General features: G+C 40.5%; 1 protein-coding gene across 9 annotated transcripts in view; it reads right to left on the bottom strand.

Annotated features, from left to right (window-relative positions):
• Positions 1-19684, bottom strand: part of SYTL3 (synaptotagmin like 3) — a 67046-nt gene that overhangs the window by 41612 nt on the left and 5750 nt on the right. For 7 of the 9 annotated variants that reach the window (XR_005224765.2, XR_006290040.1, XM_043544278.1 and 4 more), the window contains 4 exons: positions 12544-12627; positions 9753-10355; positions 8029-8244; positions 672-736 (listed from right to left, as the gene is read on the bottom strand). Coding sequence is in view for 7 of the 9 variants with exons in the window: in XM_043544278.1 (XP_043400213.1) it covers positions 672-736; positions 8029-8244; positions 9753-9862 (391 nt within the window). In the remaining 2 variants the exon portion in view is untranslated. Of the gene's footprint in view, positions 1-671; positions 737-8028; positions 8245-9752; positions 10356-10472; positions 10814-12543; positions 12628-19684 lie in introns of those variants that run through there. The other 2 variants (XM_037895074.2, XM_037895075.2) reach the window with 2 other exon arrangements.

The raw sequence follows: 19684 nt of genomic DNA, 5'->3' as shown, positions 1-19684 counted from the left end.
TGGATGAGGATGGATCTGCCACCACCACACACCCGTTGGCTACTTTGTGTCCCCAGTGGCATAGGAGGGCCCTACACAAGGGGGATGGCATAACTGGGCTCCAAACGGGTGTTGGTTTAGGTTCCCATAGATTAGTATGTGCTGAACACTGTCTCATGGTAGGTTTGTAAATTTCCCCTTTTTATTGTCTATTCTATCCTGTCCTCTTTGTAAGCTTTGAACCTACACCACTGAAATCAATAGGAACTTTGCCATTAACTTAAAAGGCTGCAAGACATCTCTTTGCAGTCCACATACCCTAGTGCATCTATATTTATTTCACAGACCATTGTATTTCTTATTCGTCTTAAGGTGCACACTTATTTGCTGCTCACAATTTCAGTCACATTGTTCAAATTGATATGGTTATCATATTACATTTTACCCAGCCAAAGTACTTTGCCCTTTAAAGGCCTTCTTCTGGTTTATGCTTGAGGCAAACAGGCAGGCATTCTGCTGTCTTACACCCACTGTAGAGACACATACCACAAGATCTAGTCTTTATTTCAGACCTATCTCCTACTAAATGGGCTAAAAATGAAACAAAGCAGTGTGTCAAGATTTTGTATTGTATATTAGTTAGATGAGGACTATACACCGCAAAGCAGTTTGTTGCCTGCTCTAGTAGTTACCGTCAGCTGGGAATTTCTTGGCACGTTCCTCAAAGAACCATTCCCCAGTCTTCACTTTAATGTCTCTGAAAAACAAACAAACAGATATTTGAACCTTTTTCACAGTTTCCAAGATGAATTTTCAGGACCATATACATGTGCACTTAAGACAAAAATCTAATTAACAGTCAAAGACTACAGAGTGATCCTTCTTAATTGTACAGTATAACTAATGGGAGATCACTACAATCTGACCCTGAGTTTGAGGGAAAAGGATTAGCTTTGTGCTCCCTGTAAGAACTCTTCTGCCCTGACGTATTATCTAGTGTTTAGAGCAACACACTGGAAGTCAAGAGTCCTTGATTCTATTCCTAGCTCTGCACCTGACTTGCTCTGTCACCTCAGATAAGGCCCTTAGGGCTAGCTTGCTGTTTACTGCCATAGCCTAGCTTGAGGGAATGTAAAGGTACTGTAGTGTGCGCTCCTAGGTGTAAGACAGAATGGCTATATAAGAGCAGCACACACACAGTGCCATAACCCTAGAAGGTGCAACACACTCACTCCTCATTGATGTGGACAGTGTGGTGGTGCCATGGCCTAACCCTAATCTTACCCTGCTCCTCTTTCAAGAAGCTAGTCCCACTGGTAGCAACTGTCATGCACATTACTTGCATGCATCAGGATCATGAGATCAAATGGGTGATATTTAATGAGCATGAAATGCACATAAGGACAGATCCTTGAGAAAAATTCAACAGCCTGTAACTAAACAAAACCAAAAAACTATATATAATTCTGACTGAAATTCACAAAGGCCAGGAAATGCAGCGGTTGAGTTGCCATGCTGGTTCTCAATTCATTCCCTTTTAAAATATGGTACAATATTTAGGACGCTGTGTGCTTTTGTTGCAGCTTGGTTTTAGGTTCCATTTTTAGGCACCTAAATAAGTGTCTTTGTATTCAGAGGAGCTGAACACCTGCAACTTTAACTTACTCCATTGGAAATGGAGTATGTTCAGCTCCTCTTAAAATCAGGCCATTTATTTAGGTGTCTAACCATAGATTATGGTGCTTAATTTAAGACAATGGAATCTGAAAATTTGGCAGTAGAGGTTCTGGTATAACTGTTCTGGACACTGCTTTAAATCCATATAATGTACTATGATTAGGCTTGAAAGGATTAGATTTGTATCGGTAAATGCAGGTAAACATCTATTTCACCATAGACACCCAAACTGAAGAAGAAATATTTCCATCAATAATAATAAAAATGTATAGATAGACAAAGTAAGAAAAGTACTGCTTGAGAATTTATTAAAGTTTGACTTGAGGATATTTACTTTGTATATTTTGACATGTGATGTAGACAATTTGTGTTTTGATGGTTATAAAGCTTCAATTTTTTGAATCTCAACGTCTACTATCATAAAATAATTATTGTCTGCCCCCCCTTGTGTGAATTCCCCCCATAATTTCCCACAGCTGTGAAAATTTAAATCTATAAATGAAGAAAAAGATGCTTAAAACCCATAATTTTGTGCAACTGTGAAAATTTAATCAGATAAAATAAAAAAAATGCTGTGGATCGGATACAAAGTGCCATCAAATGCATAAAGCAATCAAAGAAAAACAGACAAAAATAAATATATTTTCTCCAATCTCATTCTATTATTTGTAACTTTAGCAGGTGAAAATATTCAGACAGAAGTGTTATTTTTAAGTTTTCTTAGATTCATACATTTTAAGGCCAGAAGGCCTTATGACCATCTAGTCCACGGGTGGGGAACCTTTTTTCTACCAGGGACCACTGACCCATGGAAAAAAATCAGTCATGGGCCACACACAGCCCAGCGGGTGGGGGTGGGGGGGTTCAGGGCCTAGGGACAGAAACGAGGGGTTCAGTGTGCAGGAGGGGGTTCTGGGCTGGGGCAGGGGGCTGAGGTGTGGGAGGGAGTGAGGGCTCTGGTGTGGGGCTGGGGATGAGGGGTTTGGGGTGCAGAAGGGGGCTCCAGGCTGGGGCCAAGGGGTTTGGAGTGCAGGAGCATGCGCAGGGTTGGGGCAGGAGTTTAGGGAGGAAGTATGAGGTGCGGGGTCTGGGAAGGAGTTAGGGTGCGGGAGGGGGTTCCGACTTGGGGCAGGGGGCTCAGGGTGCAGGCTTCGGCCGGGCGACACTTACCTCAGGCGGCTCCTGGTCAGTGGCACAGCGTGGCTAAGGCAGGCTCCCTGCCTGCTGGGGCTCCGTGCTGCTCCCAGAAGCAGCCGCTATGTCCAGCCCCTAGGCAGAGGGGTGAGGGGGCTCTGCATGGTGCATGCTGCCCAAGCCCACAAGTGCTGCCCCCGCAGCTCCCATTGGCCGCGATTCCCAGCCAATGGGAACTGCGGAGCCGGCGCTGGGGATGGGGGCAACGCGTAGAGCTTCCCTGATCGCACCTGCTCCTAGATGCCACAGGGACATGCTGGGAGCAGCACAGAGCCAACCAGACTTCTGGCAACCTGGCGAGTCGGTGCTTGCGGCTCAAGCCCCGTGAGGGGGCGGAAGAGAGGGCACCAAGGCTCGGGGCTTCTGGCCTACAGCACAGAGACTTGCCGTGGGCCAGATGAAATGAAGCAGCGGGCTGGATCTGGCCACAGGTTCCCCACCCCTGATTAAGTCTGACCTACACACCACAGGCCAGTGATCTTCACCCAGTAATTCCTGCCTCAAGCCTATATCTTGTGGTTGGACTGGAGCATATTTGTTAGAAAGACATCCAATCTTGACTTAAAGATTTCAAGTGATGGTGAATCCATCACAACACTAGGTAACTTGATCCAATGGTTAATTACACTCACTGTTCTAAATGTGCACCTTATTTCTAGCTTATATTTATCTAGCTTCAGCTTCCAACCACTGGGCATTGTTATGCCTTTGTCACATTTAAGAGCCCTATGCTACCAGAACTACTCCCCATGTGGCTATATATAAACCATGGATTAGGTAAATAGAGTTAACTTCTTAAGTCTTCCACTGTAAGGCAAGTTTTCCAGATCTCATATCATTCTTGTAGTTCTTTTCTGAACTCTTTCCAATTGTTCAACACCCTTTTGGAGTGTGGAGACCAGATCTGGACAGACTATTCTAGTAGCAGTCTCACCAGTGCTGTACATAAGAACAGCCATACTGGTTCAGACTAAAGGTCCAACTAGCCCATTATCCAACAGTGGCCAATGCCAGGTGCTCCAGAGGGAATGAAAACAACAGGTAATCATCAAGTGATCCATTCCCTGTCGCCCACTCCCAGTTTCTGCCAAATGTATGTATACATAAATTATATCAACTTCCTGTTTGATTTTCCCCTGATTATACATCCAAGAATTGCATTAGCCAGTTTAGCCACAGTAACACACAGGGAGCTCACATTCAGTTAGTTATTCATCATGACCCCTGAGGTCCTTTTCAGTGTCACTGCTTCCAAAACAGAGTCCCCGATCCTGCAACTGACCTATATACGTTGTCTGTTGTTCAAATGACCTCATCTCACCAAGTGATCTAGACTGCTCTGTATAATTGACCTATCCTTATCATTATTTACCATTTTACTTATTTTCATGTCACCTGCACACTTTGCCAGCAAAGATTTAATATTTTCTCCTAGATCATTGATAAACATACAAAGTAGCATTACACCAAGAACAGATCCCTGTGGGAGCCCACTAGAAACACCTGCTTTGGATGATGATTCCCCATTTACAATTATTTTTTGAAATTTATCAATTAGCCAGTTTTTAATCCATTTAATATGTGATATATTGATTTTGTATAGTGCTAATTTTTTAATCAGAATGTTATGCGGAACTAAATCAAACACCTGACAGATGTCTAAATCCATACTATGTCAATACAGTTACCTTTATCATCCATACCAGTAATCTCATCAAAATAAAAAAAAATATCAAATTTCTTGAACAAGATATATTTTCCATAAAATCATGCTTTTATGGGGGGAATGGACAGGGGTAAGGGGGATGCTACCCTGAAAAGTTTGGGGACCACTGATTTAGAAAGACAAACAATATTATAAATAACTTTATCCTTGTTCACCGCTTCCATCTTACCACAGGATGTACATATTTAAATGTTACTTTACATCTAGCATTCATTCAATCCAGATTTATTTAGTTTGAATACATTGCATGACTAACAATATGATCAGCCCCAAAATCCCTGATCTGAACATCCCCAAACTTTCCAAGGTTAAGATGCCAATTGGAACATTGCAGCTTGGCCTTCTTTCTACTCACGATATAGCAAACCAAATGCCGACCTCAGTTAAACATTTATTTTCTTTGGACAGGTGGGATGTGAGCACTTAAGAGTTGAATTTGGCTGACAGTGTTCATCTAGCAAATGGGGACATGTATGTAGTCCTGTGATAAATCATATCCAAGGCTATAATGGGACTGCTTTAGAGATATTTGCCCTCAGCCATGCACAGAGAAAGGGCATATGAGAAATTAAAAGATATTTCTACTCACATTTATAAACTTATCAGAGCAAGACCATGAACAGAGGATGATGGCTGATTTCTGTTCACTTATGCGTGACTCATAGTAATACCTACAATCATCTAGATACAGCACACGGGAAATACATTTCCATTTTGTTTTTGAAATGTCAAAAACGGTGTTTTATGGTAGCCTTTTTGTCATTGCTTATGCTCAGTTTGGTCTATGAAGTTTATCTCCACAGATAATCTAATATCTAAAACTAGTATCTAAAGACCAGGGTAGGGGAGGAAGAACGTCAGTGATGTTGCTGATACCAATGTTTTGTGGGAGAAAAAACATTTTAACAGCAACTGAGAGCTAGATAATAGTAACAGGATTAAAAAAAATCAAGATGAAGATAATGAAATTATACTGCCTATCAAATGTACACCAGTATGTTTTGTAACTGATCATTTATCAGCAGTCACTCTACTTGTCATCACAAAGACACGCAGAGCCTCTGCTGGCCTAGATTCTGCAAGAAGTCATTTAGACGCTGATTTTCAGAAGTCAACGTGCTTTTCTTGACTTCAACAGAAGGTATGAGTGCTCAGTACTGTATCTCTGAAAATCAGACTCTAAATTTCTACATCTTTCCTCTTCCCATAAAATATAGGGCACTGAGTGGAACTACTCCATTACAGAGGGTCCACACATAGCCCTATCCATCTCTTAAGCTTTATAGTCCTGAACCAAAGCCCATTAAAGTCAATGGAAAAACTCCCAATGATTCCAATGGGCTTTGGATCAGGCCCTAAGTGATAAGCTCAAATGAGGCTTAAGTGCAGATAGGGCCTTGTGCTGGCCTTCTCCTCAAAGGTAAATTTCACTCACTGAGGATGCATAATTTTTCAACGTCTGCAATAGACAGAAAAATAGATTTCCTTGGGCGTGTTTATGTGTGTGTGTCTTGCTGCATGCATGACTAAATATCAGGATAAGTAATGATATGAGATACGATATGATGTGATCTTAATTGGCTGAAATGACACTTTTATTATAAACCTCTATTTTTAGTTGCTTTGGGATAAAAAGAGTTTTTCCATGTTACACTTAGCCTCTGAACAATAGTCTTAAAAAACAAATGAGAAAAAATGTGGTCCATTTGTCTTTAACTTATGGTTTCCTACACACAAAAATAATTATGAATCCATCCCCTTTTCGCTAAAAAGAAAAACACTTTGGAGGTGGAGATAATGGTTCAGGAGCTCATATAATTCAAAAGCTGCTTTTCCCTCCTTCCCCCCCCAAAAAACAACCCCATAATTATTTAGCCCCAAATGTCGAGCAAACTACTGTGCCTATTTTGTGATAAATGCATTTCAAATACATTGTTTAAAAATCACAATTTACATGAAAAGACATTCATTGTGCATTCTTAAAGTCTGCATTGTCACCCAAGATACACAAACTGACTTTAAAAAGAACAGGAGTACTTGTGGCACCTTAGAGACTAACAAATTTATTAGAGCATAAGTTTTCGTGGACTACAGCCCACTTCATCGGATGCATAGAATGGAACATATAGTAAGAAGATATAATTAATTATGATGAGCTATTATCAGCAGAAGAAAAAAACTTTTGTAGTGATAATCAAGATGGCCCATTTAGACAGTTGACAAGAAGGTGTGAGGATACTTAACATGGGGAAATAGATTCAATATGTGTAATGACCCAGCCACTCCCAGTCTCTATTCAAACCCAAGTTAATGGTATCTAGTTTGCATATTAATTAATATGCCATTAACTTGGGTTAATAGCTCATCTTAATTAGCCTCTTACTCCACCTTTTCATGTTCTCTGTATATATATATATATACCTTCTTCACAGTGATGAATTTCATTTAAAATACTTGCCCTATGCACAGGGATGAATTTCACCTTCAGAACTGCTCGTTTGATTTCAAAACTCTGTTTTTGCCTATAAAGTACCACAACGTTTCTCATCAAAGGCAGAAATGTATCAGAATATCCCTGATTTGGACTATTCAGCTTAGACAGGATGTTCTGAATAAGAGTATATTCAGTGGAAGTATTTAATATAGTAGTACAGAGAAGGTAAATCAAAAACTCTTGTTTATACTTTCTGGTAATACAAGAACAAAGTAATATGCAATGAAATTAAAAGGTAACAAATTTAAATTAGATAAGCATAGGGCTGTCTCTGACTATATGCGCTTGTCGTCAGAATGTTGTTATTAATATTTGTTATACATTTTTAACCTACATGTACTATAGCTTCATATTATTTATTATATTAATTATTAAGTATTATTATTGTTGTTATTATTATTATTAAACACAATGGGGATACCTCTACTCGTGTGATAAGGGCCTTGGGAAAAATAATGACAAGGAAGTGGTCAAGAATTCAGTCAAACATCTCATCCAAAAGATGGCACCTCCTGTGGCACAAGATCCCCAGCACCCTGCAGGAATGCACTGGTTCACTACTGACTCATAGGGAAGATAGCCATCTGTGGGAATCACAGTATCAGTTACTGCAGCTATCTGGGTTTTTTTCAGATAATTTCTATGGAAGAACTGACTATACCAAATCCTGCCCTACCTTATGAGATCTAACACTATCACAGCCCCAGGAAATACTGACGCATGTTTGAGTCTCTGTGACCTGTCCATTTTGCTAAACACAAGGGGTGAAATTCTGGCTCCACTGAAGTCAATGACAAAATTCCCACTGACTTCAATGGGGTAAGGTTTTCACCCCAGGCTTTCAACTCTTGTCAATGCTACCTTAATTATAACAATTTAGGCATTTTATTTGCTTCTCTAACTATTACAACACCACAAACAACAGAGATGGCTCAGCAAAACTAGTCAAATTTCTTACCCATGAGCATAACAGATGGTGCATTTCCACAAATAGGGATTCAGGCAGACACGGCACTCAGAGCACACTCGATGACTGCATCCATTGCACACTGCACCTCTATTCATCACCAGTCCCAAGGATTTCTGACAGCGAGCGCAGGATCTTTCTTGGTATTCATGGCTTACACTTTTTGCCCCCTTCCAACGAAGTTGCTGCAGCTGAATTTTCAATTTCCTGTCCATACCAAGCAAATAAAAATATGTACAATCACAAACTGATAATGTTTGTGTCCAATAGTGATGATAATTATGGGTCAAATCTTCAGATTGTGGCCTCTATTTTTACGTTGCCTGAAATCACTTGCATACAGTATTTTTTTGCATTATCAGTTGCACATGAAACCCCACTTGTGCACATAAACGGAGTTCTAATCTAGTACAAATGGTGCTCTGCACACGCAAATTATGCACACGTAACAGGGAGCCAAAAAGTATGTATGCAAGTGATCATGTGTTCAAAGCTGTGCACATGCAAAAGAAGTGGGGGTTTGGTTCCCTTTGCAAATTTGACTCATGAATGAGAATTGCAAAAACATCTTCATTAAATACATGAATAAGCTAAGGTGAATTTAACTGAATTATGTGTAGACTTAAAATTACAAAAACAAAAAACAAAACCATTTTAAAACAAAAAAATTGAAAATTGTTGCTTTTACTTACCTGACATAACCATAGTTCAGTGTTTCTCTGACAAGGATCAGTAACATTAAGAATCCTGTTCCCTGCACTATTTGGTTACATCATAACCCTTCTGCAGGAGAATATTCTGACTATACAAAGTTGTACTGAGTAAATACCAAAGAAGTTACTGTATTTGCTCAAATTTAAAAATTAATTTGTTTCAGCTTTGCTTACAACCTATTAGCATTTGCTTTCCACAGACATTTAAGTTTTAATCATACAAATACTTGCAGAAAGCAAACTGTAGGGCCTACATTCAAATGTGAAAACACAGAGAATTTTAAACTTGCATGTGTAAATATTAGCAACCCAAATGGTATGTTTTATATGGGGTGGGTTATTGCTTGGGAAAGTAGGTTGCAAGGTTCCAAAAAAACAACACCACCTTGTCAGAGCCCTAGTATACAGGAAACAAAATAAGCTAGACAAAGATTTAACCTCACCCTTTACAAATCAAATATCCGTGTGAAGGTACTGAGAGAGAATTAAATTTAAACTCTTCATTCAGCCAATAAAACCCTCTGGTGATGACAGAAAATTGCACACTAGTACATGCAATGCACTTGGCATAAAATTTATATGGGATGGGACACTGCTTCACTCAGCATGGGGAACAGGTTCCCAAAACCCCTTGTGAGAATCCTGGAACAGATGAAATGACGTAAATCAGTCAAAGACCTGATCTCATTCTTTGTAACTGTGACAATCCACGTGCACCTGTGAATGTGCTGAGAGAGAATTAACTATAAACTCTCCACTGAGGGAGTAACCCTTGTGGTAGCCTGATTTTTTCTAGGAATGCTAGAGGCTAAATTCATTGAGTAGTTTATTCAATGCATAGTCTTTGTTCAGCTCTAATGGATAGTGAGCCATGACACACTGGATACCTCTTAGTTTTCCCAACTGGAAAAAAGATACTAGTTAACAGCAGACAGGAGATGAAATAAGATTAGAGAAGAAAGCAAAGAGAAATGGTGGCATAGTACAAAAAAGGCAAAATACCTTATCCTTTCCTCATCCACTTTTCTCACCATCTGGTCACGGTACAGGACCTGTAAAACTGTCTCTCGTTCCAATTCCTTAAGGAAGTTCAGATTCAGTTCACAGGTCATTTTCCCCACACTTCACTTCCTTTAGAGACTCCTGCACTACACAGTTCTACTATATCCAAGCTGACAGATATGACTGTTGTCTGGAGTATAATATGGCACTCAGGAGATCTATGAGTTCTTTTATGTGCCTGTGCTCTTATTTCATTGGTGATACATTTCTACTGTGTCATACTCTTGAAGAAAAGAAAAAAGAGCGTTCATCTCCATGCAAATCATAATTTCCAGAGTGTCTCTGCCCCCTGATGAATACGGTCATTTAGCAGGGTCACAACAGTCTGCTGCCTTTCATATGAAAGTTCTTTTTTTGCTGAAAGTGGCTCCAAAACTGACAATTGCCCAAAGTAAGATTTTATTTGTAATCACCAGGCTGAGGGAGCCTTCACACAGAAAAAGGGCATGAAGGAGAGGAAAACAGCTTGTCTTACTTGCCCCCTTGCTTTAGAAATTTCATGGTAGGAAGTAACTAGAATAAAAATAGTATCTTGTTCAGGACCTAGAGAAAAACAAAGATAAAGTGTTATTTTTCCTCATTTCTTCTTCTTCAACATCTCTCTGCTAGCATCTGGGCATTACTCTGTGAAAAACAAACTCTACTGTATACAAACTATACCTTTCACACACTGATTCAGACATGCTGGAGTAACCTGGAGATACTGAATAAGACAGACCATTCTTCAATCAGCATTACCATCATACCCACATGTTTCATTAATGCTTAGCCTTCTGCGTTAATAGCTTGGAAAAGACTAATTTTGGTGTTGAGCTGATAATGCAAAAAAATCAATCAATCAATAAAAGTAGCTGCCAAGAAAATTCAGAGGCTGCCCTGGGGGCCTCATGATTTGAAGATATATTGGTTATGATATGTGCTCCTTAGCTGATTAGTAGCTGTACATCTCATCTTATGGAAGTGACAAAGCATTAAAAACTTGTAATAAAAGGAGAAAGAGCAACACCCCTTAGAGTTGTTTCTATCAATTATTTATATGTTTTAATAGCTAATGGACCTGTCATCTGAATCATAACTAGCTTCTTTCTGTAGAGGCTAGATAAAAGGTTTTGCGCACAGCAGAGCTGCTATCTTTGTTAAACATACACAAACACAAAAAGTCAAGAGGATACAGTTTTATTTCTTGCATTGTGCACAAATAGCTCCTCATCCCAAACTGATGAGTTACTTATGTGCAAACATACAAGAAGCAGGAAAATACAGAAAGAGAAATAGATGAATGTGACACAGAGACCCTTTTTTCTCATCTCAGACCTGACAAACTCACTACACCAAAGATGACTTTTACATGTCTTATTCATTAAAAAGTAGTATGTAAGGTATCTAGAGAAAGCTCCTAATTTGTCAAGAGTCATAATATCATTGCAATATGTATGTACAAGTAATATTTATGGAATAATGTATTTATATGGAAAATAGGCTTTATGGACTTTGAGTAAAAATTAGTCACCAGGGGTAATGTGTCTCCATGATGACCTATTCAAGCAAGAGGGAGCTGTCACCCCTCCTTAGTCAGCCATCGAGGTAATGCAAGGTTCTATTGTCTACCCTTGCCACACCCCAGAACAATCAACAGAAAACTATCGAAGACAATTGCAAATTATTGGAACCACTTGGAGGTGAAAAGGAACATTATAGGAGGCCGGAAATGACTCTGGGTATGAATAAAAACAAAAGACTGCTTCACTTTAAGAGAAGCAATGTCTATACTATAGCCTAAGTCAGCAAAATTTATGTTGCTTGGGGGGGGGGGGGGAGGGAGTGGTGGAATCCACCCCCCGCCCCCGAGCGACATAAGTTACACAGACATAAGCACTCATGTGCACAATGCTATGTCGGGGGGAGAGCTTCTGCCACCGACATAGCTTCGGCTGCTCTCGGAGGTGGTTTTTTTATGCTGACAGGAGAGCTCTCTCCTGTTGACATAAAGCGTCGTCACCAGATGCGCCACTGCAGTGCTGTACGTCTAGAGATAACCAGAGTGTAGGGGAAAGCACTCTGTATCCATTCACTGAGGAAAACCCCTGGCAGAGAAGGGTGCTTTCATGAGCATTTGAATGCTGGCTCTTCCGAAACTAGCCAGCTCTGCAACTGACTAAACTTGGGGGGGGTGAAATCTACTTTATTAGCTAAGAAAAGTAACTATTAATAAGTGAAGACCCAGGTTCACATTTTATGATTTTGTTTCATATTGTAATCACTTTTTCTACCACTCTCACATTTCTACTTAAATCCCTATTCCTACTTTAATAAATCTTCTTTGGTTTTATAAGCTCCCTCAAGTGCTCTGTGGTTTACAGGAGCAGTGGTTTAAGGTACAATTGGTAAATTAGGGTATACTGCATCTTTGGGTACAGAGGATTGGAAATTGCTGAGAGTAATCAATGTCAGGGGCTGGATATTGCAGGGGAACACTTCAAAGGGTGCACCTATTGCTAACCTGCTAAACTAGGGCTGGCATAGCCCACAGGAGAATGCTTGAGTGGCTGAAGGGCTGGCACGGTCAGGAAGCTAACACCCAGCAACCACAAGCAAGACTTCCTCTTGCTGGAGGCAGGGGGCAACAAGATGATTCACAGTTCTGGGTACCTCAAGAACCGTGACAACAAAGTTTAAATAAAAACACGCAAGAACTGCTTTGTATCTATGGGACAAATTCTGTGGTACTTACTTGTACAGAACTCTCACTGAAATCAAAAGGCATTTGCTTGATGAAACTGCAGAAACTGGCTCTATATGTATAGCTTTCAAAAAACTGAACAAAAGAAAAAGTGTGTTATTTTTTAATAATAATGCATATTACTGTAGCATCTGCAGAAGGGAAACAGTTATTGAATCATATTCAGAATATTTGCATATCTTACAAAATCATACTGTTTCTATTAGGTTATAAAATCTATATTTGGGTTGGTCTGACCCATTCAGGAGAGTTTAAAAGCAGATCAGTTTTGACCCACCTCTATTATTAAAAGGCAATAAAATAAAAATTAGTTTTGAGATAAAGTCTTGAGTGTTTAATCTAAGTATTATAACAGTCTTGGGGTTCATTAAACAACAAACCAAATGAATGAGAAAGGAACAAAACTTTAATAAAACAAACTGGAGAGCATCTCTGGTGATCTACACACAGCCATGTGGTGTTCCCAACCACTGCCTCAAGGGCACATCTCCAAATTCCTATGTTCATAATACTGTCCCTTATGAGGGAGCGTCTCTAAATTATAATCTTCTACAAACATATCTCTATATCTTCCCTGTTAAAGAAAAACAAATTAACTCATATACAACAGCTAACAACTATCTAAAAACACATGCATTAAATTCTAAACCCATCTACTACATTTCCATAAACCCAGTTTGTTAACTACCTAGAGAGGACAGATTACTAGCACATCACTCTCCAGTGAGTCTTTACCACTCACTTTTCTCAAGTACCCTTACTCCAGGCAGGTTAGCAAGTCTCTATGAGTCTTCCGGAAGTTTCATCTCACACTCTGATCTTTTGAGGATCAGCCTTTCATTAGAGTCTGAGTTGTTCACTTGTTCCTTGACAGTTGCTCCTTTGTGCATCAATGACAAAGGATCAGTCACACGGGAAATGCCAGAGTCCACATCAGCTGTCAATGTTGTGGAACCTTCTGGGATTAATCATACATCCCTTCAATTATGTCAAAATGTGTCCACCTGGTCTGTCTCGACTACATAAAACCTTGGATGCAGCTGTTCTTTAATGGCACCCTTTTGGCCCCAAGTATCAGAGGTGTGATTCCTCAGGCACATTCTATCACCTGGGTTAAGAGATGGGAGATCACAGGCCCTTTTGTCAAAATAATATTTCCGTTTCCACTCCTGATTTCCTTTCATCTTCTGTACGGTTGCACTGTTATGAGATTTCAGCAGGTCATCAGTAATTGGTAAATTAGATCTGATCTTTCTTGCCATTAACAATTGAGCTAGAGAAAAGCCATTCTCCAGGGGTGTACTTTGGTAACCAATATTGCTTTATACAAACCACCCCCACTGTCAAAAGTCTTTTTCATAAGTTTCTTTACTGTCTCTATAAACATTTCCTAAAGTCCACTTGATTGGGATTTTCATCACAAAACATCAAATCCAAATTATCCCCAATCTCTGGCAAATTGCCTAAAATCTGCACTGAAAAATTGCGGCCCATTATTACTAAAGACTTCATCTGGAATTCCATGTTTGGAGAAGATTCTCTTCAAGCCGGCTATCACTGATTTATTATTAGTACTGTGCAGTGTGCAAATTTCTGGATACAGAGAATAATAATCTGTGACTATTAAATAATCCTTTGATTGTCAGGGAAATATATCAGTACCAACCTTCTAATAAAGCCTTTGTGGAACTGGATGCATTTGACTTTTCTGCATTTGAGATCTGCAGCATTTTGCAAAATGGTTATTTCCCCCACATTTATGACAATATCCTAAAGGCAATACAGTGTTTCGGGCCTGTGACAGGTTCAGTCTCAGAGACCCCCTTGGGACTGTCACCTGATGTGCTGAAATTACCTCTGAGCCCATTTTCCCTGAGGGCTTGGAACTCCAGAACCCTGCCTTGTTGAGCCAGACACGCTAGCCTACTGCAACAGAGACCCAGGTCTGAACCACGCCCCCAAAGCTGCAGGCTTTAACTGAAAACCACTCAGCAGGTTACCTATCTCTAGCATCCAGACACCCAATTCCCAATGAGATTCAAACCCCAATAAATCTGTTTTACTCTGTATAAAGCTTATAAGATAAACTCATGAATTATCCGCCCTCTATAACACTGATAGAGAGATATGCACAGCTGTTTGCTCCCCCAGGTATTAATCACTTACTCTGGGTTTGTTAATAAACAAAAGTGATTTTATTAAGTATAAAAAATAGGATTCAAGTGGTTTCAAGTAATAACAGACAGAACAAAGTAAGTTCCCAAGCAAAATAAAACAAAACATGCAAGTCTAAGCCTAATAGATTTAAGAAACTGAATACAGGTAAATCTCACCCTCAGAGATGTTCCAATAAGCTTCTTTCACAGACTAGACTCCTTCTTAGTCTGGGCCCAATCCTTTCCCCAGTACAGTTCTTGTTAGTTCCAGCTCAGGTGGTAACTAGGGGTTTTCTCATGACTAGCAGCCCCCCTTTTGTTCTGTTCCACACCCTTTTATAGCTTTGGCACAAGGTGGGAATCCTTTGTCTCTCTCTGGGTTCCCACCCTTCCTTCTAACCTGGTGGAAAAGCACCAGGTTTAAGATCGATTCCAGTATCATGTGACATTATTCACTGGCTGGAATCCATGTATACAGGAAGGCTTACAAGTAAACAGAGCCATTTACAACCAATTGTCCTAGTTAATGGGAGCCATCAAGATTCCAAGCCATCATTAATGGTCCACACTTTGCATAGTTACAATAGAGTAATATTTCATATTTCTACCTTCAGATACAAGAATGATACATTCATACAAATAGGATGAACACACTCAGTAGATTATAAGCTTTGCAATGATACCTTACAAGAGACCTTTTGCATAAAGCATATTCCAGTTACATTATATTTATACTCATAAGCATATTTCCATAAACATATGGAGTGCAACATCACAGGGCCATACTGTGATCCACAGCTTCCTTATGAGCATCTGTAACCAGTCTTCCCCGTAGCAATGGTTTTCACAGCGAGTAGTTCCACTCTGATTTGACCTATTCTGGCTCTGTTCTTTTGTACTTAGTACATGGATAACCCTTTCTGATGAATTCTGCTCTTTGGTTTGTTGTTTCACAGTTTCTGCTGCCCTGCATATTTGGAGAGCTTTTTCTAACGTTAAGTCTCCTTCAGGTAGCAGTCTCTCTCTTAACACACAGTCTTTAATGCTAAAAATGAGTCTACTTCTGACCAGAGACTCTGTTGGCTCACCAAAGTCACAGGTTTTACTGAGTTTCCTTAATTTTGTGACATATTGCTCTACAGTGTCATCAGTTTTTTCATGCATGTAAAAAATGTCTCTCTCTTAAATGTTTCATTCCTTTTTGGCATGCAATTTTCTCAAGTTTAGTCAGTATCTTGCTCAACTTCATGCTTTCACCTTCTTCAAACATAAAGTTGTTATAAATATCCAATGCTTCCTCCCCAACAACATACAAAAAGATTGATGATTTCACTTTATCATTTTTTTCTCTGCCCTGATGGCTGCTAAATACAATTCAAATCTCTGTCTGATATTTTTTTCAGTTCTCTGCAACATTGCCTGACAATTGCAGACTGGATGGAGGTTGCAACATGTCCATTTTTGGCTTTTTCCCCCCTTCTTAAGCTAGTCAAGTTCTATTGTGATCACCAAATACAAGCAAAAGCCTCTGTGCCCGGTGCTCAACGTGTTTCTCTCGTGCCTCCCTTTGTCTCTGCTTTCAGTTGCAAACTCAGGAGTAAACTTCAAAATCACTGCACTTCCCTTTCTTTCAACTCTTCTGACACCATGTAACTATCTTTGGGTTCATTAAACAGCAAACCAAATGAATGAGAAAGGAATAAAACTTTAACAAAACAAACTAGACAGCATAATTGGTGAACTGCAGCACACAGCCCTGGCATGCGATATTCCGGACCCTCACCTCCAGGGCACATCTCCAAATTCCTATGTTCATAATACTATCCCTTACGAGGGAGTGTCTCTAAATTATCATGTTCTACAAACATATCTCTACAGGTATTAACTACACGGGGCCAGATCTTTCACTAGTATAGATGGGTGTAGCTTTATTGAAATTAATGAAATTACACTGATTTACATGAGCTGAAGATCTGACTCATTATCTGTATGTTTTGTTTCAAGTATCAGAGAGTCCACATTGCCAATTTATTTGCGCATATTTACAGCTATTTTATTGTTTTATATGTGTGTTTTACATCCAAACTGTCAAGGATGGGCAGCAGCCATCATAGGCTGGGGGAGGCTGTGCCTCCCCAAACAGCAAGGAGTGGCCCTACTCATGCTCTGCCCCCAGCCCCTCCCTCCTGCTTCCCGCTCCACTGCCATGGCTGGAGTCCAGTCTCCCTCTGGGGAGGGACTTGGGCCGCATCACCATCCCGGTGCTCCGGGGGGAGCTAGCCTGGGATGGGGGCCGGTGGCTGTGGTGGGGGCTCTGGTGGAGGGGGTGCGGAAGAGGCGGGGGCCTTGGCTGGAAGGGGTGGGGCTGGGGACTAGCCTCCCCCCAGCCAGCAGTTCATGCACCACCCATGCTGTCAGGCTAGCTCAACTTTATCCACCTAATTTTGCAAAAGAAGGCAGGAGGAGATGCTGCTTTTTATATCCAGACAGTAGCTTTGTATATGCTCCTCCTTTTGCGTTCTTTTGATAAAATCCTTTGATGACAAAAAACTGACAGATTTTCACTTAGAAAACTGTTAAAGAAAAAAAAGATATAACATGAATTTCCGGTGGAAACAGAGGAGGCAAAGATATGAATAATCGTATTTTATTTCCTCACCAATTACATTTTCACAGGAAGTTACTAAAACACATTGAAAGCCACAGCAATTATGAATTCTCACAACATAGGCCATTTTCAAAGACATGTACAACCACTGCTCAAGTTGATCTTTCACTACAGTCATTTCTTTAAGGCTCTGCTCTTTTGGAGTCTGATCCTGCCAGTTACTGAGTCCCTCTTAAGTGGTGCTGAGAGGCCTCAACTCCCACTGAAGTCAGGAGGCATGCAGCACCACACAGCATCAGGCCCCCAGAGAACCTGTGAGCAATGCCTTCTATTTCTCTAGGATTGATTTGAAAAGCTAATATTGTTACAATGTCCTCAATAAATCTGAAGGCAAAAATTCTGAGGCATGTCATTTGGAGACTAGTAAATTCCACAGAAGTGATTAGCAGTGGGACCAAGCAAAACCCATCTCAAAGGGTTAATATTAATACACGGCTAATAAGAGCAACACCTACAGTTAGCAAATAAATAAATGAATAGTTATGTTATTTTCCATCCCCTCCATATTCTCAAAAACAAAATGGTTTTCCCTCGGGTCTACAAAATGCCACACACAGAATGAAAGATTTCGGGCCCATTTTGGGAAACAGCTTTTTGACAGCAGCTATTTCTGAACAGTACATAACAAGCTGATAATGGGAAGTATAGAGAATCCTTTTTAGAGATTCACAGAATAGTTTATTTGTACACAAATAGTGATTTTTCAAGGATTTGTATTTGTACAAATATAAAATAATGATCGGCCAAATTCTGGCTAAATTCCCGTTTAAGTACATGGGAGTTTAGCCTGAATAAAGACTGGGGCCCAGATCCTCAGAGGTATTTAGGCTCCTAATTTTTCCACTGATTTCCATGCAAGTTGGGAGCTAGATACCTTTGTGGATCTGGGCCTCAGCAAACACTTGAATAGAGACATTCGGAGATGGCCCAAAATGAGTACTTAGAATACCACCATTCAGCAACAATGGATTTGCTGCTGCTACTCAAATTCTGTGCACAGTAAAAATAAAAAAAAAAATGGGGCAACTGTACATTCGGTTCTGATCTCCTGAGATATAAATTATAACATCTGGCAACATTTAAAACATACAGAACCAAACTATGGCTAGGTCTGATTGGGGGTCAAACAGAGAAGAAAGGGCCCAGAATCATTTCCCTCCCTATGCCCCTATGCAGGTGTCAGCCACAGTCCCAGTTCTTGCATTCTGAGAGATTCTGGAGAGTCTAGTGCAGTGGTAGCACCAGATTTCCCAAAAGGGATCAGGGCTAGGGATGCATGGCCAAGCTGAATTAGCACGGAGGGACTGCCTTTTGCACCTAGCCCAGTGAGCCAAAATGCCTCTGGTGACTCCCACTGCTATGCAACCCCACCCCACAAATACAGACTGTGGCTTAAAAGCCACAACACAGCCAATAGCTTTACACAGCTTGGATGGAGGTTGGCTTGAATCATAAAAATGTAGGACTTCAAGAATTTATATAGTCCATCCCCCTGTGCTGAGACAGTACTATGAACACCTTGACCATCCCTGACAGATGTTTGTCTAATCTGTGCTTAAAAACCTTCTGTGATGAAGATTCCACAACCTCTCTTGGTAGCCTCTTCCAGTGTATATGTATAGTTGAAAAGCTTTTCTTAATATCTAACCTAATTCACCCTTGCTGCTGACTAAGCCCATTACTTCTTGTCCTACCTTCAATGGACATGCAGAACAACTGATCACCTCTTTAGAACAGCTCTTAACATATTTGAAGACTGTTATCAGGTCCCCCTCAGTCTTCTTTTTTCTAAGACTAAATATACACGGTTTTAAAATTTTTATAAAATCTGTATTGTGTTCTACTTATGACTATTTTTCCCTACTCGTGAAAAGACAGAGTCAGGCAATCTTTGTTGCTCTGGCAATTTTCTTGTTTTTTGTTGTTCAATTATGTGTAATCAAGGTCTGAATGAGCTCTCCCCTGACATCTGGTGATCAGCAGGGGAATAGGACTTCAGAAGCCAATCTTGTTTGCATGGACACACCCACTCGGTCTAACTGTGCAGCATGACCCCAGAGAGAGATGAGCCCCTCCAGACACCACAGTGGACAGAGCCCGGGAGCTCTCAGCCCACCCCCCAGAGGGTCAGGTGTGGCACAGGAAGTATAAAGGCCCGACCCCAGAGCTCACTGAGAGAGCAGCCACTGGGGAAACCAGATGCCTCTAGCCTACCTCCCAGTTGAGAAGCCCCAGCGACCTGCGGCAAATCAAAGGCTGACTGAGCCTGCCCCAGGCCAGCTACCCGGAGGAGTGGCCGAGCCTGCCC

Source organism: Chelonia mydas, chromosome 3, assembly GCF_015237465.2.
Source record: "Chelonia mydas isolate rCheMyd1 chromosome 3, rCheMyd1.pri.v2, whole genome shotgun sequence".
NCBI classification, from domain to species: Eukaryota; Metazoa; Chordata; order Testudines; family Cheloniidae; genus Chelonia; species Chelonia mydas.
This window is presented reverse-complemented; position numbering and strand designations above follow the sequence as displayed.